This window comes from Squalius cephalus, assembly GCF_949319135.1.
Source record: "Squalius cephalus genome assembly, contig: scaffold_54, whole genome shotgun sequence".
NCBI lineage: Eukaryota > Metazoa > Chordata > Actinopteri > Cypriniformes > Leuciscidae > Squalius > Squalius cephalus.
The window spans coordinates 545,553-571,780 of record NW_027645834.1 but is presented as its reverse complement, the minus strand read 5'-3'; the positions used below and the strand labels follow the sequence as shown (position 1 = coordinate 571,780).

Genomic DNA, 26,228 nt, shown 5'->3' with positions numbered 1-26,228 from the left:
GTTCCAGATAAAGGTAGATTTATCTAGCTCTTTGAAAAAAGACTTTGGGATAAAAACAGGTATTGTATGAAACAAAAATAAGAACCTGGGCATAATTATTATCTTGACAGAATTAACCCTGCCAGCATGCAATATAGGCAGCGCTGACCAACGGGAAAGGTCCTGTTTGGCCCTTTCCAGGGCTGGTTTAAAGTTATGCTTGAATAGATCCCTGTATTTGCTGGTTACTGAAACACCAAGATAGGTAAAAGTGTCGCGAGTTTCTTTTAGTTGATATGCCTCAAAAGACATCCGTCGAGCCTGGTCGTTAATAGGGAAGAGCAAACTCTTAGTAAGGTTGATTTTGTAGCCTGAAATCTCTCCAAAGTTAGAGATAATTTCTAATGCCTTAGGAATAGAGGTGCAAGGATCGGACAAGTACAGTATCAGGTCGTCCGCATATAGAGACAGTTTGTGATTTTGGCCCCCCCTGACAACACCCGTGAGCTCCTCGGCACTCCTAAGTGCAACCGCTAGTGGTTCAATGGCGAGGTCAAACAGAAGTGGGCTCAATGGACAGCCCTGTCTTGTTCCCCTACCTATAGGAAAATAGTTGGAGATTATTTTATTAGTACGGACGGAGGCCTGCGGGGTAGCATACAGGATCCTTATCCATGAACAAAAAGCCGGTCCAAAACCAAACCTCCCCAGAGTTGCAAAAAGATACTCATACTCAATCCGGTCAAATGCTTTGTGAGCATCGAGGGAGAGCAAAACCTCTGCTGTAGGTGGAGTTTCCGGGGAGTAAAGTAGGGCTGCAACAACTAATCGATAAAATCGATAATAATCGATTATGAAAATCGTTGTCAACGAATGTCATTGTCGATTAGTTGGTCTGCTCACGTGACGGGGAGCGTTACTGATGACGTCACTTTCATGACAACGCAGTCACGCGAAATGGCAGAGAGTAATCGGAGAGAAACATCAGCACGGCAAGCAAAAACTGTATATTCTCATTATATGAAGATGTGAAAATGGTATAGTCTAGTTTAATACAATACTACTGTGTAAACAGCTTTGTTTACTAACTTCGGGACAGTCACACTAGATCTATTTTGTATCGAGCATCAGGTTGCGCAATCAGGTCGCTCGCAACATAAGTGATGGATTAAAATAGCACTACCGCAGAAATAGGTTAAATTAAATGGTGTTTACAAAGTGAAGCACTAAATATAAAGGCAGTTAATAACAGCAGCAGTAAAATATTGTTTTTTAGTCACTGTAGTAGTCAGTGGTTTTCAGCGAATGCTTGTGCAGTAATACATCATTTTTCCTGTACTTTTAATCAAGCCTGTTGTCAGCTGCTCCATTCCGCTCTCTTTTTATAGCATTTGTCTACTATGTAAGGGATAATCCCGCTTATTACATGGCTACCCACCAAATAAATCAATAATTTTACACAAAATATTGATTTAAAAAGGAGTTTATTGATTTAAAAATGATTGTATTGCTTCCGCTAAAGAAAATAGTCCGTTCCGTCTCTACGGTTAGAATCCTGCGTCCATAGCAACGCTCTGTTTTTCTGGTGTGTTTACTTCGCAGCGGTCTGTTATCAAGAAATAACAGATCGCATTCTACATTGGAATTCAAAATCTGCTGCTTAATATCTTATTACAAACATGTTTGTGTCCTAATTTCATAATGTGAAGTTTATATGAGCAGCGCAACTCAATATTTTGTTTTGTTTATTTATATTTTGGATATTTAAAGAAGTTTTACTGTTTAAAAACTGGACAAATTTTTGTGTTTGGGGTTTAAAATGTAAAAATTAAAGATTATATTAGTAAAACTCAATGTGTGGCTTTTGCACTTTTTAAAGTACACTTTTACACATAAATATCCTGATTTAGGGTTTTATTTAGTTATAAACAAAAATCAAATTGAATAAAAAAAAACCCTATCCGATTAATCGATTAATCGAAAAAATAATCGTCCGATTAATCGATTATCAAAATAATCGTTAGTTGCAGCCCTAGAGTAAAGAATGTTAAAAAGCCTCCGTATGTTGCCAAAAAGCTGCCGCCCAGTAATAAAACCAGTCTGATCTGGATGTATCACTGTATGCATAACAGACTCCAATCTACTAGCCAGAACCTTGGTCAAGATTTTGTAATCGCAGCAGAGTAGACTCACAGGTCGAAATGACTCACATTTCAGAGGGTCCTTTCCTTTCTTAAGAAGGACTGAGATAGTGGCCTGGGTCATTGTGGGAGGGAGGGTCATTGTGGGAGGGAGAGTCTTACGGTCCAATGCCTCGGTATATACATTTTTTAAAAGAGGGATTAGTTTAAATGAGAATTTTTTTTAAAATTCAATAGGGAAGCCATCCGGCCCCGGAGCTTTACCGCTCTTCATTTTTTTAATTGCCCGATCAATTTCGGCTGCTGAAATGTTACTATCAAGATCTGCCCTGTCTTGTCGGCCTACGGTTGGAATCTCGAGACCATCAAAAAACTGAGTTAACTTAGTGCTGTCACAATTTTCAGTGGCATAGATGTCTTCATAAAATTTTCTGAATTGTTTATTTATGCTTTTTTGATCTGTGGTTATCCCTTCTGGAGTGTTAATCTCTGCTATAAATCCAGCCTCTGCGGATTGCCTTAGCTGATGACTTAGTAGTTTGCTGGCTCGTTCCCCATGCTCGTAAAATTCTTGACGAGATTTAAGATAAAGCTCCTCAGTTACTCCAGATGAGAGAGTATCGAATTCTGTTAGCAAACCTATTCTCTCTTTACAAAGAGCCGCAGATGGAGCTTTAGAATTTTTATGATCAACGTCCTTTATCAAAGAGATCAACTCATTAAGGCGTGCTGACCGTTTTCTGTTCATGCTTACATTATAAGATATTATCTGACCACTTAAATATGCTTTCATTGCCTCCCACAGGTTCGAGTGGCTCGTGTCTGGTGATTGGTTTGTTTCTAGAAAGAAGTCGATTGGGGTGGATAGGAAGTTAACAAAATCTTCATCAAACAAAAGACGTGGGTTAAGTCTCCAGTTGCGTTGTGGGGGCTCGTTATCTGGAAAGCAGAGCACCATTGTTACTGGGCTATGGTCAGAGATAACGATACTATCGTATTCACTAGACCTCAGCAAGGGGAGGAGTATCTTGTCCAGCAAAAAATAGTCTATCCTGGAATACGAATTATGCACTGGAGAAAAAAAAGAATACTGTCCAGAAACCGGATTTCTATATCTCCATGCATCAATCACCCCATACGCTTGGAGAAAAGCGTTAATAGTCTCTGCTGATTTACTAAGTGTTCTCGGCACAGCCCTAGAACGGTCCATAATGGAATCCAGAACACAGTTTAAATCTCCCCCGAGGACCAATTGGTGACCGTTTAATTCTGGAAGGAGTGAGAAAAAGTCAGTGAAAAATTTAGCATTATCCCAGTTTGGAGCATAGACGCAGGCCAGTACTACTGGTAAATTAAATAAATGTCCTTGAACAATAATAAATCGACCATCTTTATCTTGAATCGTATTTGTCTGTACAAATTGCACTTCCCTGTGGATGAGAATGGCGAATGGATGTAAATTTGGAGTGAAAAATCTGGGAAAAGCCCCGTCTCTTAAGTCTGGAGTGATCCTTATCAAGCAGGTGTGTCTCGGTTAAGAATGCTATGTCTGTTTGCAGTTTTGATAAATGAGAAAACACCTTACTACGCTTTACTGGGTGGTTAAGCCCTTTGATATTCCAGTTCGTAAATTTAGTGTTTGCCCGCCCCGAACCACTAAACTTAGGGGTCGCCATATTCTAGTATCTGAAATTACCTGACAGCAGCCTGCCTAGAAACAACCTGATCGTAAAGCCTTTTCACAAGTGACAGATCTCTGTTTAGACATTGTGCAATTAAAACCAATAATAAAAAACACGAAAACAGCAGGAAATACATAAACACAAAATCAAACACATCATTCACAAAACCCCATTGCTGGCCTCTCCCCAAACGAATGGCTGCATACTCCCCCAGCCGTACATTATCGCACAACATAACAAAGCTTACCTTGTGAGACCGAGTCCCACCAAAACTATATTAAATGACAGAATAACATGTTGCAGCTAATCTTAACTGTAATCAAATATAGTACGCATTCCATAAATGTCCAATCTAGCACCTTATTTATATTCCACTTTATGTGAGTAACCTTAAAGGTCCCGTTGCATGCGGTTCCATGTTTCAAACTTTAGTTAGTGTGTAATGTTGCTGTTAGAGCATAAATAATATCTGTAAAATTATAAAGCTCAAAGTTCAATGCCAAGCGAGATATTTTATTTAACAGAAGTTGACTACAAAAAACGGCTCGATTGGACTACACCCCTCTACATCCTGCATTAGTGATGTCACTAGAACCGTTTCTTGACTAACCTCCGCCCACAGGAATGCTCCCTCAACTCTACTGGCTACTTGCGCACTTCTTATAACTTAGCCTACTGTGTTTACTCAGCTCTTACGGTGATTTTCTGAAGTAAAACTGACGCTTCATCTTTTGTGTGATGTACAATAAACTTTATTAAACTCATCAGTACATGTTTGATCATCATTCAGACAGCAGACTTGTAGGCTATTAATAAATAATGGATACATAGCCTACAAGCAGATGACAAATACGTTATAATAACCGTAATTAAACTACTAAACCATACCTGTTTCATCTCTATACAGCACTCTGACTCTGTAGGCATTATTGTCCGACTCGAACTGAACGCCGTTACTGAGAGTTTCTGATATTATCATCATTCCGTGAGATGAATTTTTCCTGACAGACTGAGCACGAGCTCATGAAGCTCCGCCCCCTGTGTCGTCCAGCAGCACCTCATTTGCATTTAAAGGGGACACACTGAAACGGCTCGTTTTTCTGAGCCCCAAAAAATGTCAATTTAAACATGCTGTAAAAAATGATCTGTTGGGTATTTTGAGCTGAAACTTCACATACACACTCTGGGGACATCAGAGACTTATTTTACATCTTGTGAAAAGGGGCATAGAACGGGACCTTTAACCAACATGAACAAAATCTCTGTGCCAACCAGTCATGCGTTAACAGGGCCCGACAGTTCAAACAAAATAAATAAATAAATAAATAAATCCATTACAAAATTAAATTTCTACTGGTGCATAATGGACACAAAAGAACAACATTAACTTTCGATGGAGTTTCCAAACCATCCAGTCATACCAACAAGTCCTTAGGCCAAAAATGAACAGTGAAGCTCTATGTTTAAGGAAATGTACATTTTAAGTCAACCCGTTATGTGTTATCAAGGCAAAATCAGCCCAAAAAAGAAAGTTCGTCGTAAACTTGCGCCTTTGCTGACGCTCTTTAGCTGTTGATTGTATATATTAAAATCCCCTTTGTCTTTATCAGGATGGTAGTCCGGGTAACGTTAGTCAAACATACCTCTGGATGTAAGAAACCACGGAAAGTGCGTCACTCTGCGCTGTCACATCTTTAGGTTGCGCGCTTCAAGTTTTCCATTATGAAATCCTTGGCCTGTTTTGGGTCTTTAAAGCTTGTACGTACACCATCTGACGTCGTTATCCTCAGCTCCGTCGGGTACCACAGGCCGTAGCGGATTCCCTCACAACTCCTTAACAGGCCCCGTACTTCATTGAACTCTGCCCGCTGCTTGGACACTGCCTGTGTGTAGTCTGGTTGGATGCGGATCTTATCGCCGTCCCCTGTAGTCAGTTGTTTCATCTGCCCAGCTTTTCTTAGTATTTCCTCCTTCTCCTGGTAATAATGGCATCTGATGACGAAGCCTCTTGGCGGGTCACTGTTACCCGGTCTCACGCGCAGCGTACGGTGTGCCAGGTCCAGTAAAGGGGGCTTATCGAGACCAAGCGTCTCCTTCAGGCACTGCGATATAAAATCCGTTGCGCGCTTCCCGTCCTCCCGTCTTTCCTTTATCCCGGTAATACGCAGGTTATTGCGACGCGACCGTGCCTCCAAGTCCTCATTTCGTGCTTTCTGGGTAGCAAGCTCCCTCTGCACGTTAGCCATGTCCCGCTCCAGTGCAGCAATCAGATCGGAGTGGCTGTCGGCTGCAGACTCGAGTGCGACCACCCGTTTATCTAGGGCTTCACTCTTGGCGTTAGCATTATCGTTGGCTAGTTTAATTTCTGCTCTTAGCTGGTCAACCTGGTTCCGAATTTCAGTGGATTGTGCCTCTGCTTTGGTGAGCAATTCAGTCCTCAGCTCGGCGATTGCTAGGAGGATGGCCTCATGTCCGGGTCCGCGGTCAGGTACGGCGTTAGGTACAGCATCCGATGCAGCGTTAGCCTCTGGGCTAGCCTTGGAGCTAACCCTTGTATCAGGCGCTTTTCGGGGGTTTTTAGACATTTTCAGCGAGCGTCAGGTCAAAATGTCAAGCCTGGCGCGACGTATTGGCTTCAATAATGAGCGTGACTCAAAGTATTTACATTAAATTGCTGCTTCTATATTTCTTAACAGTGTTGGTGAGGAGCTCGGTAAATCACGTCCTCACATGGCGCCGCTCAGACCGGAAGCCCCCAAAATATTACTAATTCTTAAATTGATTTTAAGTGTATTCAGATAAGGTACTCCCAGGTGAAAAAGATGTAGTATTAAATGTATTAAAAATATACTTGAAATACAAATAGTATAATACATTTGTATTACCAACATGCTTATTTGAAGTGCATAAAAAATACATTGAATTGTATTTTAAGATATTTCTAAAAAGTATACTAGAAATACATTGGTAATAAATATATGCTTAATTATACTTTAAATAAATATGATAAACACAAGCATAATTTTAATATATTTCTAACAAATGCACTACAAGTACATTGGTAATAAATATATGCTTAATTATACTTTCAATAAATATACTAAACACAAGCATACTTTTAATATATTTCTAAAAAGTGCACAAGTAGATTGGTAATAAATATGCTTAGTTAAATTTTTAAGAAATATGCTAAACACAATACCGTTTGTGTGAAGTTTTAGTGTATTTAAAGAAAACATACTTATGTTGCTCTTAATTAAAGTACATTTGTGTAACTTGTGTAAGAACATAGCTAAATGATTAAGCTTTTAGTGTGTTTAAAGTACTTTAAACACTTAGGCCTACTGCAATATATTTGTAATATTTATGATTTTACCATTTTAATATTTTAGATTTTTTGTATAATGTACCAACTTCTAATGTATTATAAACATTTGTCAACTATTATTAAAGGGGGGGGTGAAATGCTCATTTTCACTCAATCTCCTGTTAATCTTGAGTACCTATAGAGTAATATATATAATTCTCTAATTCTCATCACTAATTCATGCGCATGCGTCGCAACTGAGTGCGTTGTTGTGTTTGGAGCTCCGTCGAATTAATTCAGAAACCTTGTTTTTCTTCTTTACACTCTTTTACAAACGAACTTTTTCATTTTTATAGCGTGTGAACATATCTGGAATACTATTCTCCTTAAAAAACAATCGGATTGCTCTGATATCGCTACATATATCCAACCTTTCGAACTTCCGCTACTAGCCTTAGCCCGCTAGCATTACACGCGTGGTCGCGCCTATCGATCGACTTATTTACACCCGTATCACTGAAAGCTATAATTCGCCATTATAGCACATCTGCTATAATGGCGAATATAACGGATGTGTGTCTAACGTTACCTTTGAGTGCAGGTGAGGACACCTTCGAGCTGCATTCTGTGCAGTTAGAGCTGGAATCCGTGGAGAAGCAGATCCGCGACCTACTAGAGAGACAGGCCGAGCTACGAGATCGACGTTTCGCGCTTGAAACATCACGCGCCGATGCTCACAAGTCAGTGGTTAGTAACCTTTTGACTCCGACCTCGTCTACTCCATGTGTTTCTCTGCCCAGGATGCGATCATCCCTGGTTTCATTCACTCCGGCACCGACACAACAACATGGACCCTGGGTGATTCCACAGCGGAAGACGCGGGCCAGGACCAGAGCTAGGACCTCTCCGCCCCTCCCGGCCTTCGAGATCTCCACCCGGAACCGCTTCTCCCCTCTACGCGAGACGGAATGCGACGCTGTGATCATCGGCAGTTCCATCGTCCGGCATGTCCGTGCTACCATAGGTAAAGGTAAGGTTCGCACTCACTGCTTTCCTGGTGCTCGTGTTCTCGATGTCGCTGCACAGGTTCCCGGGATTCTGAACGGTGACGAGCCCGTCGGAGCTGTCGTGCTGCACGCGGGAACGAACGACATCAGGCTACGGCAGTCGGAGGTTCTGAAGAAGGACTACAGGAGCCTGATCGAGACGGTACGCAGTACATCGCCTGAAACAACGATCATCGTGTCTGGACCGCTTCCCACCTACCGACTAGGACACGAAAGGTTCAGTAGATTATTTGCTCTAAATGAATGGCTAATGTCATGGTGTAATGAACAGAGACTGCTCTTTGTAAATAATTGGAATCTTTTCTGGGAGCGACCTAGGCTCTTCCGTGCTGATGGCCTTCACCCCAGCAGAATCGGAGCGGCTCTTCTGTCGGACAACATCTCCAAGACGCTACACACCATATGACTAGTAAGTCAAAGTCCAAATCACACTCTTTGCTGTCCAAACTTAATTGATATAAGTACCAATGTGGAACATTATATTGAAACTGTGTCTATTCCTCGTTTAGTGAGATCAAATAATAAATCTACTGCAGGATCTAAGAAAAATCTAATTGTGATTAAACCAGAAAATCTCAATATTAGTGAACAAAAACAATTTATAAAGCTAGGTCTTTTAAACATCAGATCGCTTACACCTAAGGCGGTTATTGTAAATGAAATGGTCACAGATAATAGTTTCGATGTACTTTGCCTTACTGAAACCTGGCTTAAACCAAATGATTATTTCGGTCTTAATGAGTCTACTCCTCCTGGATACTGTTACAAGCATGAGCCCCGTCTGATTGGTCGTGGCGGTGGTGTTGCTATAATCTATAAAGATATTCTTACTGTTACTCAGAAAACAGGTCACAGGTTTAATTCGTTTGAAGTACTTGTGCTAAATGTTACTCTCTTAGATGTAAGAAAGAAATCCATATTATCTCTAGCCTTGGCTACTGTATATAGACCGCCAGGGCCTTACGCTGATTTCCTAAAAGAGTTTGCAGACTTTCTCTCAGATCTTTTGGTCAATGTCGATAAAGCATTAATTGTTGGAGATTTTAACATACACGTAGATAATTCAAATGATGCTTTAGGGGCTGCGTTTACAGATTTATTAAACTCCTTTGGGGTCAAGCAAAACGTTACCGGACCAACTCATCGTCTTAATCATACGCTAGATTTAATTATATCACATGGAGCCGATCCAACCGATATAGATATTATACCGCAAAGTGATGAAGTCACTGACCATTACATGGTCACTTGCATACTACGTACCGCTGAAATTTGTCATGTTGCGCCACGTTATCGACCAGGCAGAACAATCCTTCCAACAACTATAGATCATTTCTCAAATAGCTTACCTGATCTATCTCAGCTGCTCAGTGAACCCAAACAAACAGATGAACTAGAGGAAATGACTAGCACTATGAGCACCATTTTCTCTAGTACATTAGACATCGTTGCACCAATTAGATTAAAAAAGGTTAGAGAGAAAACTAAAGCACCATGGTACAACGGTGTTACGCATGTTCTAAAGAGAGAAACCCGTAATTTAGAGCGTAAATGGAAACAAACTAATCTAGAGGTCTTTAGAATCGCATGGAAAGACAGTATGTCACGTTATAAAAAGGCCCTAAAAGCAGCCAGGGCTGAGCATCTCCGCAAACTAATAGAAAACAACCAAAATAATCCTAGGTTTTTATTTAACACCGTCGCTAGACTAACAAATAAACAGACGTTACCGGAGCAAAATATTCCGTCACAGTGTAGTAGTAATGATTTTATGAATTTCTTCACTGAGAAAATAGAAAGCATCAGAAACACAATTGTAAATGTACAATCTTTAATGGTGTCTTATGATTCAGCCTCAATTATCACCCCGCAAGAACAATTACAGCGCTTTGCAACTATAGGACAGGAAGAGTTAAATAAACTTATCATTGCATCTAAACCAACAACGTGTTTATTAGATCCAATACCAACTAAACTACTGAAACAAGTGTTACCTGTAGTGGAAGAGCCTCTTCTCAATATTATTAACTCGTCTTTATCCTTAGGTCATGTTCCAAGAATATTCAAGTTGGCAGTTATAAAACCTCTTATTAAGAAACCACAATTAGATCATAATAATCTAGCAAATTACAGACCCATTTCAAATCTTCCATTTATGTCTAAAATACTAGAAAAAGTTGTGTCCGCTCAACTGTGCTCTTTCTTGCAAGAAAATGATATCTATGAAAAGTTTCAGTCTGGATTCAGGCCGCATCATAGCACAGAAACTGCGCTCGTTAAAATCACAAATGATTTACTATTAGCTTCTGACCAAGGCTGTATCTCAATACTAGTTTTACTTGATCTTAGTGCTGCGTTCGATACTATAGATCACACAATACTCTTAGACCGACTACAAAATTATACTGGTGTTCAAGGACAGGCATTAAGCTGGTTCAGATCATACTTATCAGACCGTTACCATTTTGTCTGCGTAAATGGGGAAAAATCGAAGATAACGTCAGTAAACTACGGTGTACCGCAAGGATCTGTGTTAGGCCCTCTACTATTCTCAATATATATGCTGCCACTTGGTAATATTATAAGAAAACATGGAATTAATTTCCACTGTTATGCTGATGACACTCAATTATATATTTCATCACGACCAGATGAAAACGCTAAATTATCTAAATTAACAGAGTGTGTTAAAGATATAAAATACTGGATGACATGTAATTTTCTGCTATTAAATTCAGATAAAACGGAGGTATTACTTATTAGTCCAAAAAACTGCCCACAAAACCTCTTACAATACAACTTTAATTTAGAAGGGTGTCCTGTTACTTTATCCTCTACAGTAAAAGACCTGGGTGTTATATTAGACCGCAACTTGTCTTTTGAAAATCATATTTCATATGTTACAAGAACAGCCTTTTTCCACCTTAGAAACATTGCTAAGCTACGCAACATGCTATCTGTTTCTGATGCAGAAAAGTTAGTTCATGCATTCATGACCTCGAGACTAGATTACTGTAATGCTTTATTAGCTGGTTGTCCTGCATCCTCAATAAACAAGCTACAGTTAGTCCAAAATGCAGCCGCTAGAGTTCTTACTAGATCAAGAAAATACGATCATATAACACCGATTCTGTCGTCTCTACATTGGTTACCTATAAAGTTCCGTATCAATTACAAAGTATTGCTACTGACTTATAAAGCCCTAAACGGCTTAGCTCCCGTGTATTTAACGGAACTTCTATCGCCCTACAATCCATCGCGCTCTTTAAGATCACTAAATTCGAGGCTTCTGGTCATTCCTAGGATATCTAAGTCCACTAAAGGAGGGAGAGCTTTTTCACATTTAGCTCCTAAACTGTGGAATGGCCTTCCTGATATTGTTCGAGGCTCAGACTCGCTGTCCCAGTTTAAAACTAGATTAAAGACGCATCTCTTCAGCCAGGCATTCACATAATACTTACATTTTATACTACAGTTGAATCAGATTGAATGCATTAATATTGCGAACAGCAGCTACGCTAATTATTTCCCATATGCTTTTCTGTTGTTATCTCGGGACGCTAGTCCCGAGGTAAATACAGATCGTCAGCTCCAGTTTGTATCCAGCCTCTCATGGAAACTACAGATTCTCCAACACCCGTGCAGAGACGACTCGGCGCCTGTGAAGAGACGACTCGACGCTGGCGATGTTTATGCCCTAAATCAATACATGATTAACTAACTGTATTTCTCAATGTACATTTCTGAAATGCACTTTCTGTAAAGCTGCTTTGAAACAATATGTATTGTGAAAAGCGCTATACAAATAAATTTGAATTGAATTGAATTGAATTAATATTGCATCCTTCATATCTCCAAAAAGTCTTTTGTTTTATTAAATTTTTAACAGAAAGATAGACTGTACCGAGTCTTTCCGGAAAAAAACGAGCGGCTGGGGGCGGGCCCTGTGGGCGAAGCTTAGCTGTGCTAACGCGCCGAGCTAGTGACAACACACAGAGACATTTGTTCAACAAACAATTTTACTCACCGTCCGGTTCCAACGCACGACCGCGAACCTTTATCATTGTGACTGCTCGATCCTTAAGCATTAGACGATCTGCAAATCCGTCGATATGGGCTTTGTTTATAAAACAATCATCGTCGAAATGCAGGGAAAAACAACATTACACAACTCCGTTTATGCTCAGGAAAACAAACTCCATCCACGGGTTCCTTAACGCTGGGTTCTTTGGGAATCTGTGCAGGGTTGTCTTGCCCTGGGAACCAAAAACACACTTCTTTGGTGACATTGGCTTCCCAAAAGCCGGGCAGGGCGCTTTGATGGCGAACTGCTTTCACTCTCTTGCTCTAGTCTACGAGTGCGCGCGCGGCCGCGATCTTACCGGAGAAGTGCCCTTAGGACCCATATAAGGAAATTCCGCCCTATCTTACGTAAGACAGAGCCATACTCGAAAAAAACTTTCCGAAACTTGTGACAAACCGGAAGGAGTATTTTTGGAACAAAAATACTCCTTCAAACGTACAACTTAGTTTTTGAAACTTTGTCCATGTTTAGCATGGGAATCCAACTCTTTACCAGTGTAAAAAAACTCAGTATGCATGAAATAGCATTTCACCCCCCCTTTAAGCATTGCAATAAGCACTTAAAATTAATGTTGTTCACTTTTACTTGTTTGTAGGCTACTTGTAAAGGGCTGTTGTCCATTACATGATATGTTTTTACTACTGAAATTCCCACAAGGATATCTACATCATATTATTTTAAATGCATCATAGATACATTTTCCAAAGATGTTTAAATGTTGTCCAAAAATATGTTGTACTTGTTTAAATTTGAAAAACAAGAATAACACACGTGACTAATCCTGATTGGTTCCAGAGCCGTTGAACATCTGTGATTGGTTCTTGTGATAATAATGAGCTCACACCTCACTCAGAGCTTGCTGTGCGTTCCTTGAATGTGATTAGATTTCTAATAATTCAGAGATTAGAAGTCTAAATTTAAACTGGAGCGATCGTGTTTCTTTAGAGGACTTGGAGGAAACCATGCGATTCATATGGATTAGGTGATGTTTTTTGCGATTAACTTTTTCAAACGTGAACAGTTTTGGTGAATCGTTCATCAGAGGGATAAATTAAATCTCGCAAGTTTCATTAGCCTACGATATCTCAGTTTTTCTTTCTAAGATTAATGGAATTCTTAAATGTTTTGCAACTACTTAATGAGTGATCATGACAGTATTTAGATTTTTTTTCTAACGTTAATAGAAAACGTAACTGTTAGTGTTGTTCTCTTACGAGAGGTCTCTCGTACTGCGTCTTAGCTAAGACGCTATGGGAAAAGACCTCTTTTCACGAAATACTGAAGCCAAAAATTATCCTTAATTTTGTATTTTTGTAAAACGCGTTGCAGCAGCATCGCTGGATCACGGGAAGAAGCCGCGCGCCGTCTGAGAAAGCACCTTCAGCGGGACGAGCCACTCTAGAAGCTGCTGGCCCTCGCCGCCTTCCACCGCCGTTCCAGCTGCGCTATCCGGCGCCTATATCCTTCTCTAAGCTGTGTTTTGTGTATGTTCACACGGTCGACCCGAGTTCGAATCCCAGGTCCGCCGGCAGAAAATATTTTTGCCGCCAAATGCAAATCACTCTGTCAGTGCCCTGAGTGGCCACTGCAGATGTGTATTTTGCAGCCGACGAGCACGTGGTACAACCCGCGCTCGACTAGCCGCCGCCCCGCTCCACGTGGGCCACGGCCAGGGTTTACGGTGAAGCACAAAGCCATCCTAGAACGCCTAGGAAAGCGCCGGTGTCCGAGCCCCACCGCGGCCGGACTTCCACTGAAGCCCGTCGCTCGTTCAGTTCCAAGAAATGTGACTGTTCCAGTGTATTCTGCAGTGTACAAGCCCGCTTGCCTGCACACAAAAGCCTTTTACGGCTACCCAGATAAATCCCATGGGATGTATTTTCTGGTGTCCCGGCCACGGCCGATGGTGCTATATGTGTAGAGAAGATGCCCACTGCCTAGTGCCCATCCCTGCACACAAGCACAGCCCTTCACATAGGGCCCGCGCTCATAAATTCGACTCAGGTCGATCACGCACACAACATGGCAAACACCATGTTCTGCATGTCTCATGTTTTCTGTAACCTGTGTGCATTCGCTCTGCTCAGGCAGACAGTGCACTCACTGCAGTGAATGTGCCCGCTCTCCGCGCCCACTTTCACTCACAGACATTATATGTCCCACGGGACTCGCCCAGCCCTCCTACGCTCGGTTAAGCACCGCAGCAGGGTCGAGCACGGGCAGTCTGCCAGCTGTTATCAAAAAAAAAAAAATCCCGGCCACGGCCGATGGTGCTTCAAGTGTAGAGCAGATGCCCACTATCCAGTGCCCATCCCTACGCACAAGCACAGCCCTTCACAGGGCCCGCGCTCATAGAATCGACTCAGGTCGATCGCGCATTCAACATAGTAAACGTGCCCACTGCCTCAGTGCCCACGAACACTATGTTCTGCAAATGCCACGGTTTCTGTGAAACGAAACCTGTGCGCGCTCGCTCTGCTCAGGCAGACAGCGCACCCGCAGCAGTAAATGTGCCCGCTCCACCGCGCCCACACTTACTCACAGACATCATGAGTCCTACGGGACTCGCTCAGCCCTCCCTCACTCGGTTAAGCGTCGTAGCGGGGTCGAGCGCGAGCATTCTGCCCGCTGTGATCAGCGCGCTCCCCGCCTCAGATGTCACAGGCATGACGCCTATGTTACAGCACACCGAAGCATTTCTGTCGCCCAGCGACCAGAGCGCGCTTCGCATCCAACCTTGAGCCTACCATGCAGATGCATGGGCAGCGCTTCCAGGGGTTTCGGATTGGGTGCTAGACATTATAAAGAGAGGCTACTCGCTACAGTTTTGTCGCCGTCCTCACCGCTTCACAGCGCGAGTCGAAACTACGGTGAATTCGGAAGTAGCACACCTACTTCGTGCAGAAATATCAAAACTGATGAGCAAAGGGGCTATAGAGCCTTTATCTCAAGCTCAAAGCGAAGGGGGGCTGTACAGCAGATACTTCCTGGTTCCCAAAAAAGACGGGGGTCTCAGACCCATACTGGATCTAAGACAGCTCCAAGGCATGCGAGTGCTGAACTATTTGGACGACTGGCTGATTCTAGTTCAATCACGATCAGAGCTCGTGGAGCACAGGACCATTTTACTCGATCACCTCGAGAATCTCGGTCTCAGAATCAACTGGGCGAAGAGCTCTCTGAACCCCAGTCAAACGATATCGTTTCTGGGCACAGTTCTGGACTCACAGTCTATGATAGCGCGTCTGTCACCACAGCGCGTGCTAGGCATTCAGCGCGCAGCGAGCTCTTCCGCTGCGGCGCGACCATCACGCTCAAAATGTTTCAACGGATGCTCGGTCTTATGGCCTCAGCATCAGCAGTTCTCCAGCTGGGCCTGCTCCGCATGCGTCCTCTGCAGTTCTGGTTGATGGCGCGAGTACCGCGCAGAGCGTGGACATCCGGTCAGCTGCGTCTCAAGGTCAATCAGAGTTGTGTTACAGCTCTGAAACCTTGGAAAGCAAGCGGCTGGTACCAGTCAGGTGTAAGCCTGGGGACTTCCTCGAGAGTGAAAGTGGTGTCGACAGACGCCTCCACCTCGGGATGGGGAGCGCTGCTCGAGGGCAGACCGTTCTTTGGCCAGTGGTCAGAACTGGAGAAGCTCCAACATATCAACTGCCTAGAAATGTTGGCAGTGGACAACGCGCTGACGATTTTTTGTCCCCAAATAAAAGGACACCACGTCCTAGTCCGCTCTGACAATATGTCTGTGGTGTCCATCATAAATCGCCAGGGCGGTCTCAGATCCCGAAACTTATACAGGCTGGCGGAACGCCTCCTGGTATGGGCTTAGCGCAACTTGCGCTCGCTGAGAGCAGTGCATGTGCCTGGGCTCCAGAACTTGGGACCAGACAGGCTGTCCAGGAACAACATTCCTACGGGCGAATGGTCTCTACACCCACAGACAGTCCAGCTGTTGTGTGAGAGATTCGGCAGAGCGGAGGTGGACCTGTTCGCGTCTCACGAAAACGCTCACTGCCCTGTGTTCTTACCAAGAGCGAGAGCGCGCTGTCCCAAACGTGGCCGCGCTGTCCGCTCTATGCTTTTCCCCCCGTCTCACTCTTGCCTCAGGTGATAGAACGGATCAGGGAAACGATATGCTCAGTGCTGCTTGTAGCACCGTTCTGGGAGAACCAACCTTGGTTCCCAGTTCTGATGCAGTTAGCAGACACTGCCCCATGGCCGGTGCCATTTGAGGAGGGACCTCCTCTCTCAGGCCAGGGGTTCGATTTGGCACCCTCACCCGGAATTGTGGTCCCTCAACGTGTGGGCGCTCAACGGGTACCCGCTGATCTCTCAGTGGGAGTGCTAAACACTATCACTCAGGCTAGAGCTCCGTCTACCAGACGTCTCTATGCCTCAAAGTGGTCGGTATTCTCCAGCTGGTGCACAGCTCGGGGTTTCTCACCCTCTGACTGTAGGGTGACGGAGGTTCTCTCCTTCCTACAGGAGCTGTTGGATAAGGGCAGAGCCCCTTCCACGCTCAAAGTCTATGTGGCGGCTATCGCAGCGTTCTATAACGCAACGCTCGGTCAGTCAATAGGAAGGAACGATTTAGTCATCCGCTTCCTCAGGGGAGCTAGGGGGCTGAATCCTCCCAGGCCCCCTTCAGTCCCTATGTGGGACCTCTCTACGGTTTTGGGAGCCATGAAAGGTGATCCTTTTGAGCCCATCTAAACAAATAGCCTCAAACATCTGTCTTTCAAAACAGTGTTTTTGCTGGCTCTAGCTTCAGTGAAGCGTGTGGGTGACCTGCATGCGCTCTCTGTGAGTGCGGCGTGCTTGGAGTTTGGGCCAAACGACTCAAGAGTCATACTCAAACCTAAGCATGGTTACATTCCAAAATCCCTCAACACACCGTTTCGGGCTCAGGTCATTTCCCTGTCTGCCCTGCCGGTGTCGGGCGAGGAAGGAGACGCAAGCGTTCTTTGTCCAGTTAGGGCACTAAGAGCTTATGTGTCTCGCTCGTCTGTTTTTCGACAGACTGAGCAGCTATTTGTCTCGTTCAGTAGATGTTCCAAGGGACTGGCTGTTTCGAGAAAAAGCCTATCCAGATGGATAGTTGATGCCATAGCGCTGGCTTACACTGCCAAGGGCTTACAGTGCCCGTTGGGTGTCAAAGCGCTTTCCACGAGAGGCATCGCCTCTCCGTGAGCGTGGTCTAGCGGGATCTCCTTACAGGACATATGTATGGCGGCGGGCTGGGCCTCGCCGTCTACATTCATAAGGTTTTATAACCTTGAGGTTCCCGCCTTGCAGGCTAAGCTACTGTCGGTCTAACGAATCAGTTCTGTCTGATTACAACGCTGAGATCGTGAGCGCTGTGCGCAGCCGACTAATATACTATGGGCAGTATGGCGTAAGACCCGCATTTTCCACATAAGTCAGGCTACCTGCCTTGTCTATGTGATGTCACGTTATCGCGTCTGTGGACGCTGCTATATGTGGGACAGAAGGAAACCCCCCCCCCTTCCTGTTCCAGGACTCTCTGTGAGTCCCTCTGGTGATTGTGCACTTTAAATCCTGGGCTTCGCTTCCAGGTTTATTAGTGTCTGATCCCAGCACGCACGGCGTTTTACAATGGTTCCCATAGCGTCTTAGCTAAGACGCAGTACGAGAGACCTCTCGTAAGAGAACGTACTCGGTTACTAACGTAACCTCGGTTCTCTCTAGAAGAGGGAACGAGTACTGCATTCCCTGCCGTGCGTGCAATCCACTCTGGTTCGCTTCGGCGATGAAAAATTAGTGGATCAGCCTTCTCGAGTTCCCTTTATGGGGTAAGCCACACCCCTTTCGGCGGGAAGTGGCACAGAGGGCGCGAAGCACCCTCATTGGCCTGACGTCACTTCAGGCCTCGCTCGATAGGCTAATGCAGTTGCCGCAGAGCAGCCAATGAGCGAGCGAGCCGTCTCGCCTATGGCCGCGTGCTGCTGCAACGCGTTTTACAATAATACAAAATTAAGGATAATTTTTGGCTTCAGTATTTCGTGAAAAGAGGTCTTTTCCCATAGCGTCTTAGCTAAGACGCAGTACTCGTTCCCTCTTCTAGAGAGAACCGAGGTTACGTTAGTAACCGAGTACGTTTTTATTTTTTCCCCTATCTTCAAGTTTGCATGACGTGTGACATTTGGAACCTCATTATGTTTCTAGGTAAGATTTGTATTACATTTACGTTTACTTTGCCAGTCGTATTTTTGACTTGTGTAACAGCACGTCTTTTTCAGTTCAGCTACATTCAATTTGACCAATCAGAGCCAAGATTTTCAAGTCGAATCTCGAAGAGATGAAGATACTGCTATCAGAAGTTACTGGTAAGTTTTAGTTGCTGTTTGCATAAATAAATAGCTCACTGTGTAGTTTTTGTCCTAGTTTTTTCCAACATGTTTTCCTAGTTTCCTAGTCTAGCCTAATTTGTGCGCATTCATGTAAAAATCTGTTTATTTAATTGTTTTTTGGGACAGCTGCAAGTCACTTGTCCTGGCTTACAATATTTTGCACTACTTCTAATTTCCTTAACTTTTTGAAGAGTGTATGTGTTTCTGTACGTAATTTTTAGCGCAATTTTCCACCGGACAAAATTGCGATTGTTAACTCAGGATTTCTGTTCTGTCTGTGCGCACCAATCTTGCACTTCTATCTACTCCTCAACCAGACCACCTAGAGACTTCGGGTTTTCGGCATTATGTCTAATCTCGGGAACGCACAAAAAAAATCCAGGAAAAGATTTTGGATTTCCTGAAAATTCCAGAAAAAAAACCGTTTTTTGCTAATTTCTCGGCAACCATAATAGCTATCGAGTTGAAACAAATTGCAATCGATAGCTTCTAAAATTTACAATAATATTAGAAAAAAATAATTGATCAGAAATCTTTCCTTTATGCTTCACAAATTAATTAAACGAAATGTTTTGGCAAATATCTCGAAAGCAGAAGAAGATTTTACAAAGTCACAAGCCAATAGTCAAGCAGAAAAGAAGGAAGAATCTGAAGAGGACAAAGCAGAAAAGGAAGCTGATACAGAGAAAATCGAGGATATTGAGTGAACACAAGATGTAAAAAATAATGAGCTTATAAAAAAAATGATGTTCAACTAGTCAAGTGATTGTGCCTTTTTTATTATCCATTGCAGATTTGATTTCAGAAAGTTCATTTGAATTTCAAGAGAAAGTTATATTGTCGAGCAACTTATTTTCTCTTTCATTTACTATCTCTTAGTGTTGTGATCCCATGACGTGAGAAAATTGCTGTGAGTTTTTATTACTTTTTTTTTTTTTTTTTTTATTGCTCTCAAAGTCAAAGGGGGCTGACTAAAACAAGATTAGCATTTGTTGTACATTAAAATTATTATTCTTGTTGGCTGGGTATACTTTTTCAGTTAAACAGTTAGCCTAAATTGCCCTTTTTTGCTGTGATACAGTGACATACCATGTAGACTTCACAGTTGTTCAAGAGATATTTTATTAACTCCTTTTCTGAATTACATTAACATTTTATACTAAATGTCTACTGTTAAAATATATGAACTAAGCATTACATTCCATGTTAAAGAATTCCATTTTTACCAGGTGAAAAGACTTACTATTAAATGTAATAAATATGTACTTAAGTATGTTTTTAGTACAAGACAAATATACTTTAATGCATTTATAATACATGTAACAGTATGTCTTTTTCACCTTGTATGTACAACAGAGAGAAATGTCAAAACATCATACTGTGTTGTAATAAAAACATCTAGATTACGACCTCTCTTCCCTGAGAACAGGGAATGAGACACTGCATTGATGATGCTATGAGGAACACCCTCCATGTGAACCGGTGTTTGAAAAGCTGTACAATCACGGCAATAGAATTTGACTGGCGACAGCCTATGACACTACTAGTGCGACTCAGAAGAATTAAAGAGGCGCCTAGAGAACATCGTTCCCCAAGAGCATCATCGAAGCAGTGAAAATTCCCTTTTGAAAGGGAACAGTTACTTTTTTAACAGAGGTTAATTTTGCTTTAATATAAAAATAAACTCATCTTTTTCCCCTTTCATAGACACTGTGATCAAACAATTTCCAACACGTCTGAGGTGCGAGCACTGATTCGAAGGAAATGCAACAATGAGGCAAACTCAAAGACCAATCACTCCAATTCACTTGAAGGATGAAGATGGTTTGAGTTGTAACAGTACTGTAACTGTTTGCAGCTATTAATCACTGCACTTTATTGACTAGTTGGGTTTATTGAAGTTAGTTTTTTTATAATTAGTTGTTGTTTATAATACCTCTGCAGATCACTGTATTTTATGTTAATGTATTTTTTTTTTTTTACAGTTTACATATGCTGCTGTACTGATGTACACTGGGTAATACATTAAAGTTGACTAGCTTTCAAAGTGTGTGTGTTTTATACAAATATTTTTTTACTGTGTGTTTTAATACACCATTAACATATTGAATTATGTTTTATAAAGGTACTGTTAACATAGTTAAAACATATTTGAAATTATTTACTATATAAAAAATATGTGAGCAATACATAAATATGATTTGTATATTCTTAAATTTTAAATAATTTATAAGTGTATTTAAAAATGCATTAAAGATGGGTTCAATTGTACTAAAAGGGGTAACGAAATAAAATAAATTAAAGCTGAAATAGTATGTTAAAAGCATATTTTAGTTCATCTTCAGTGTGTCTCAAAATAGCACAGTTGAGTACACTAAGATGATCTTAAGTTTATCTTAAGAAGTACTAAAGGTAAGCTTTTAGTATATTAAGTACAAAATAAGTGCGCGAAAATAGAGCACTTTAAGTACATTATGGAAGTGTACTAATTAAGTGTATTTTAGTGCACTTGTTTAAACCTAGGAATACATTATAAGTATAATGTGTATATATTTATTATATATTATTATTATATTTTAAATAATTTATAAGTGTATTTAAAACACATTAAAGATGGTTTCAGTTTTACTAAAAGTGGTAACAAAATACATTTTTTTTAATCTGAAATAGTATATTAAAAATACACTTTAGTTCATCTTCAGTGTGTCTCAAAATAGCACAGTTGAGTACACTAAGATGATCTTAATTTTATCTTAAGAAGTACTAAAGATAAGCTTTTAGTATATTAAGTACACGGTTGCTAGGGTTTTACTAGGCAGTTGCTAGGGTGTTCAGGTTGGTTGCTATTGTGTTGCTAGGCGGTTGCTAGGGTATTCTGAGTGGTTGCTATGGTGTTGCTAGGTGGTTGTTAGGGTTTTCTGGGTGGTTGCTAAGCAGTTGCTAGGGAGTTCTGGGTGGTTGCTAGGCGGTTGCTATGAATTCTATCTGTCTACTTTAAACTACTTTAAACTTCAAACTACTTTAAACTTTAAACTAATTTAAAGTAAACTTTAAATGACCTAGGTCAACCAGTTTCAAAGCATGTCTGTTCATTATTCTTTTTTTGTTTAGAAAAGCCAGCTTGGTAGTTTTGGTTCATTATCATTATTTTGTTTAAGCTTGCTTTACCAGGCTGATAACAGAAAGAAAAGAAAGAGTACCATCCCTGCGTCCCCTCAAGCAGTATCTCTCACTATCAGCGGCGGCCTTGGGCATCTGGAGGCCCATTTCAATAACTAATATGGGGCCCTACACACATAAAACACATAATAGAGCAGAAAAAGCAAGGATTCCTGTTGGTTTGCAAATAAGAAAGAAATTATAAGAGATTATAAGAAGAAATAATCCAACCTTATTTGATTAAAACTATATACAATTATGCAGCGTTTTACATTGGAATAAGCCTCGCCCTTTCACGCAGGGCAACTTCACTGCTTAATTGATTTGCGCAGTATATTTTCAGCTGTCTGGGCTGACTTTAAAAAAACAGCTCAAACATCCCCTCAACTTGAATTATTTAACAAAAGCAAAGAAAAAAAAGTGTCTGACTGACACTGAACCGAACTTATCATAAATAACGACGGGCTCCGCGTTATTTCAGCACCGCGCCGTTCGCAGGGGCGGTAAACGTCATCATGGTAACCGCAGCGCAAGTTCGACCAATCAGAGACGTCAGTGTTTTGCTTAGAATTGTGGGTAGTGTAGTATTTCTCCAGAAGATCACAAATAACAAGGTTGATTTCATACCTTGTGGCTTTTATAGGAGCAGAAACTTTTGTTTCACAACCTTGTACCTCGTGGTCAATCTACCTCGGATGGTTTAGACATTATGGAGGAAAATCAATATCCTACGGAGAAAATGAATGTGATTTTGCTGGTCTATTGGGGCCCCCCTCGGAGGGCGGGGCCTGTTTCAATTGAAACGGGTGAAACAAGGCCGCCTCTGCTAATTATACACACAAATAATTTTTTCAACAGCCTCTTAACCTGTTAAGCTTCACCAGTGTGTCGGCACACTGAAGCGTTTTTTTTATTTTATTTAGTTAAAAATTACTATCAGATTTAATGTTATACATTGACAAACTATACATCATTAAAAAGATATAAGACTCAAGTTTCAGTATTTGACCACTATTTTATTCTGAAAAACTTATAGTGACAGTTATGTCTTAATTTGTGTCAGGAGTTATGAAATGAAAAAATGAGTCGATACCTTTAAATATTTAAAACTCCCGTGCTGTCGTCATCGTCATGACAGCGATTCACAAAACAACGTCCCTCAGGGCTTTAGCTCAAAAATGTGCAGATTTGGAGAAATATTGATATATTTTCATAGGTTTTCATCAGATTTCTATAGACAGGAATAATATTTATTGAATTTATGCCAAAATGCGTCGATGTAATCATTATGAGCACTGGATACTGTGATGTATTGTGTTTTCAATCCATACCAACAGCCTGAGGGCGCTACATGTACAATAATAGTCTATATTGATACTTTGCAGTCACGTGACTACCACGGATACCTGGCGGGCAACAAACGGGTATTTTCAACGTTGAGTCCTGTAGTTGCAGGACTTTCTAGTAGCTATCAAGTCTGTTAGCGAGCTAGCTGCATAACTATGGACTAGGATTAACTCCAAGGTAGCTAAATTGTGTAAAGCTGACAAGTTTTTTAAAGATAATCGAGCAGTAATAATTCCTCCGTAAATAATCTAGCTCTACTGTTGGGTCATCTCTGGTTCTCATTGAAAATCATAGATATCGCAAACCTCAAAACAACCTATCACACACTTCTGTTGTTGTCAGCAAAAGACGACAGCTGTTAAGCCTAGTTCACACTACGTGATTTTAAAACGTCGGGCTGAACTGTGCGGTTCACACTACATGACTTGCTCTCTGTGAAATCAGGAGTGTTCAAGTTGTTGAGCTGTTCACACCACACGACACAACGTGATTGATCCGCAACAGGAGGTAACGTACTACACGAGTTGACAACAACTCTGTCACTCAACGATTCTATCTTGTCTACAAACCACGCTTTGTCACGAAAAATCACGCGATAAAACGAACCAGAAATGACGCGAAACAGCACGCGCGCCAATACCCAGCGAAGAAGACGAAGAAGAACACAACGCGCGAATATGGACGACAGACAGAAACTAGTGCTGCAAACTGTGTGCGTATTTACCCGGTGACCTCAACCCATGCCTTGCTCTGATTGGCTGTAGTTCATGACATCAGTGAGGTTGAGTCGTCCGACAGCTCTGGATATCTAGCATGCTAGATATTTTTCTGGGCTCGGCGACGCGTCTGCGAGGCGCCTGCGAGCGTCTTTGATGCGTTGTTGGCTCTTTCATACTAACAGATTGGCGAACGTTCATCGCCCGCTAATCCCCCGCGATTTGCACGCGATAACACCCTGACCTGTCGGCGAGCTCAACGATTTGCAAATCGGGCTTAAATCGGGCTTAAAATCATGTAGTGTGAACTAGGCATTACTGTGCGTTCACACCGCCACCGGCGAGAGCGTCAAGTGCCCGGCAGTCATTCATTTTCAATGAATTTTGCCGCTCTCGCCGGCGGCGGTGTGAACGTACAGTTAGCCTAGCTTAGACTCATAACACAAACAGCTGACTCGCCGAACCAGCTGGTGAATACTAGTGGTGTTGATTGACAAAACTACAGTAACTTAAAGACACGATTAATTACATGATCATACACCCATTGTATTCAAACAAATGTTGAAATTACCTTTGATGGTTATTTGCACAGACGTGTAGCCTACTGTGAAGGTTGCTTATCTCATCTGCGGTTAGTGCATCCAATTGCACAACAACTATCTGGCATGTCGTTTACACCTCAAAACACCAACTTTTGTATAGTAAAACTGGCGACCCTTGATTAGTTTACTGGGTTTCATTGCTGGAGAACGACATTCTTGCCCGCCAGCCAGTACTTGTGACGTCACGTGCAAAGTATCAATATGGAACATGAAGAAGAGGCATGATCATGTGACATTCCAGGAAGTCTCGAACACATTCAAAGCTATCAGAGATCGCTGTAACATGCAGATAAAGACGTTTTGAAGACAATAAACATGATTGAAATGATATTTGGTTTACCTGTGTTCTTCGAGTAATGTCAGGTATTTCCATAATAATAGATTATATTTATAATGTAATGCTAATCGATATAGACTTTATCATTGTGCAGAATAAAAAAAAAAAAATATTTTCTGTCTGTTTTTTTATCTGAAGTGAAATTATATAACAGAAGATTATTTAAAACACTCGACTTGCGTTATAAAGTAAGTTTGGAGCACAAACATGGTTTTAATCTCATAAATTATCGTGTATTGATGGTGTGCTAAGCTAACATGCTAGCTAGCTCTAGGTGCACCTGCCACATTTTACAGTTATCCTTTTATGATTTTTTTTCTAAATATGCTTACTGAAATGTTTCTTTATTCAAGCAGGGCATTTGATCCAGTTTTTAAATGTTAAGTAAGAACTTTGATAAAAGAAATTAGGGATTGAAACCCTATGAATAGCCTATGAATAGCCAGTCATTAGTAACTATAATGCAGACAAAATAAATGCATATTTAGAGCCATAACCAGGCTGGAGAGGTGTGAATGTGTGCAGGGGGAGACTGAGACTGAATGGGGCTCGTTTGCACCACAAAACAATAGAGACTATAAGACTGAATGGATGACTTAGAAGATGACTAAACATCAGCAGCATTTTAGAGTCAAATCAAAATAAAGTCATTTGACATGGTCTTGGAAAACATGTAACTAAATACAGAGTTTTGGACTTATTATCTTCAGATTTTAAACATAAAATGTTTAGACATGTGGCCTTAGCTGTAGTGCATTTCTAGATTGCTACAGTGCCAACTTAAATTTTATTTTCATGAAGTTTCATAAAAATTAATTTCTAATAACTTTACAAAACTTTGAAGCTATTTATAACAATTTTTTTCATTATGACAATAATTAATTCTAATTAATTATTATACAGCGTTTTAAATTGGAATAAGCCTGTGTCAGCTTTCAAATGAGATCATATTTGTGCTTTTAGTACAAAGGGTTCATGAACTGTATCTGTTTAAGTTTGGGTATGTCATTTCTGGGGATTTTAACAGGTTAAAACTCTAACTTGATACACAAAGTAATATTAAATTCCATACAATATAGAACTTTCAAATTAAAACCCTTACAACAATCTAAAATACGTTATGCAAGTAACATTTCTAAGGTTATCTTTAGTTTAAATGCTGGATTCACTTAAAGCTCCAATATGTAGGAATTTTGTAATAAAATTTCCGAAAATAACTTGCACAGTGTGATATATTTCCTCCAGTTGTGTACTTACAATATCTCAAAAGTCTCCAAAGATTTTTTATTTCAGAGAAATTCCGATTTTAAATAACTGGCCGTCCCGGAAAAGAAATGTCACGCCTCAGTGACGCAATGTCCGCTCTATCCTTTTTTCCGCTCTATTTTTTTTTTTTTTTACAACAACTTTATTGAGGTTTTTTTTCTTATCAC

The 26,228-nt window shown here is 41.3% G+C and overlaps 1 protein-coding gene across 2 annotated transcripts in view; it reads left to right on the top strand.

Annotated features, from left to right (window-relative positions):
* The first annotated feature begins 7,373 nt into the window (after positions 1-7,373).
* Positions 7,374-26,228, top strand: part of LOC307154147 (uncharacterized protein) — a 326,478-nt gene continuing 307,623 nt past the window's right edge. Inside the window, exons 1-2 of one of the 2 annotated variants that reach the window (XM_079898914.1) lie at positions 7,374-8,585; positions 11,748-11,782. In XM_079898914.1, coding sequence (XP_079755040.1) covers positions 7,665-8,582 — 918 coding nt within the window. In that variant the 5' untranslated portion in view covers positions 7,374-7,664 and the 3' untranslated portion in view covers positions 8,583-8,585; positions 11,748-11,782. Of the gene's footprint in view, positions 8,586-11,747; positions 11,783-26,228 lie in introns of those variants that run through there. The other variant, XM_079898915.1, reaches the window with a different exon arrangement.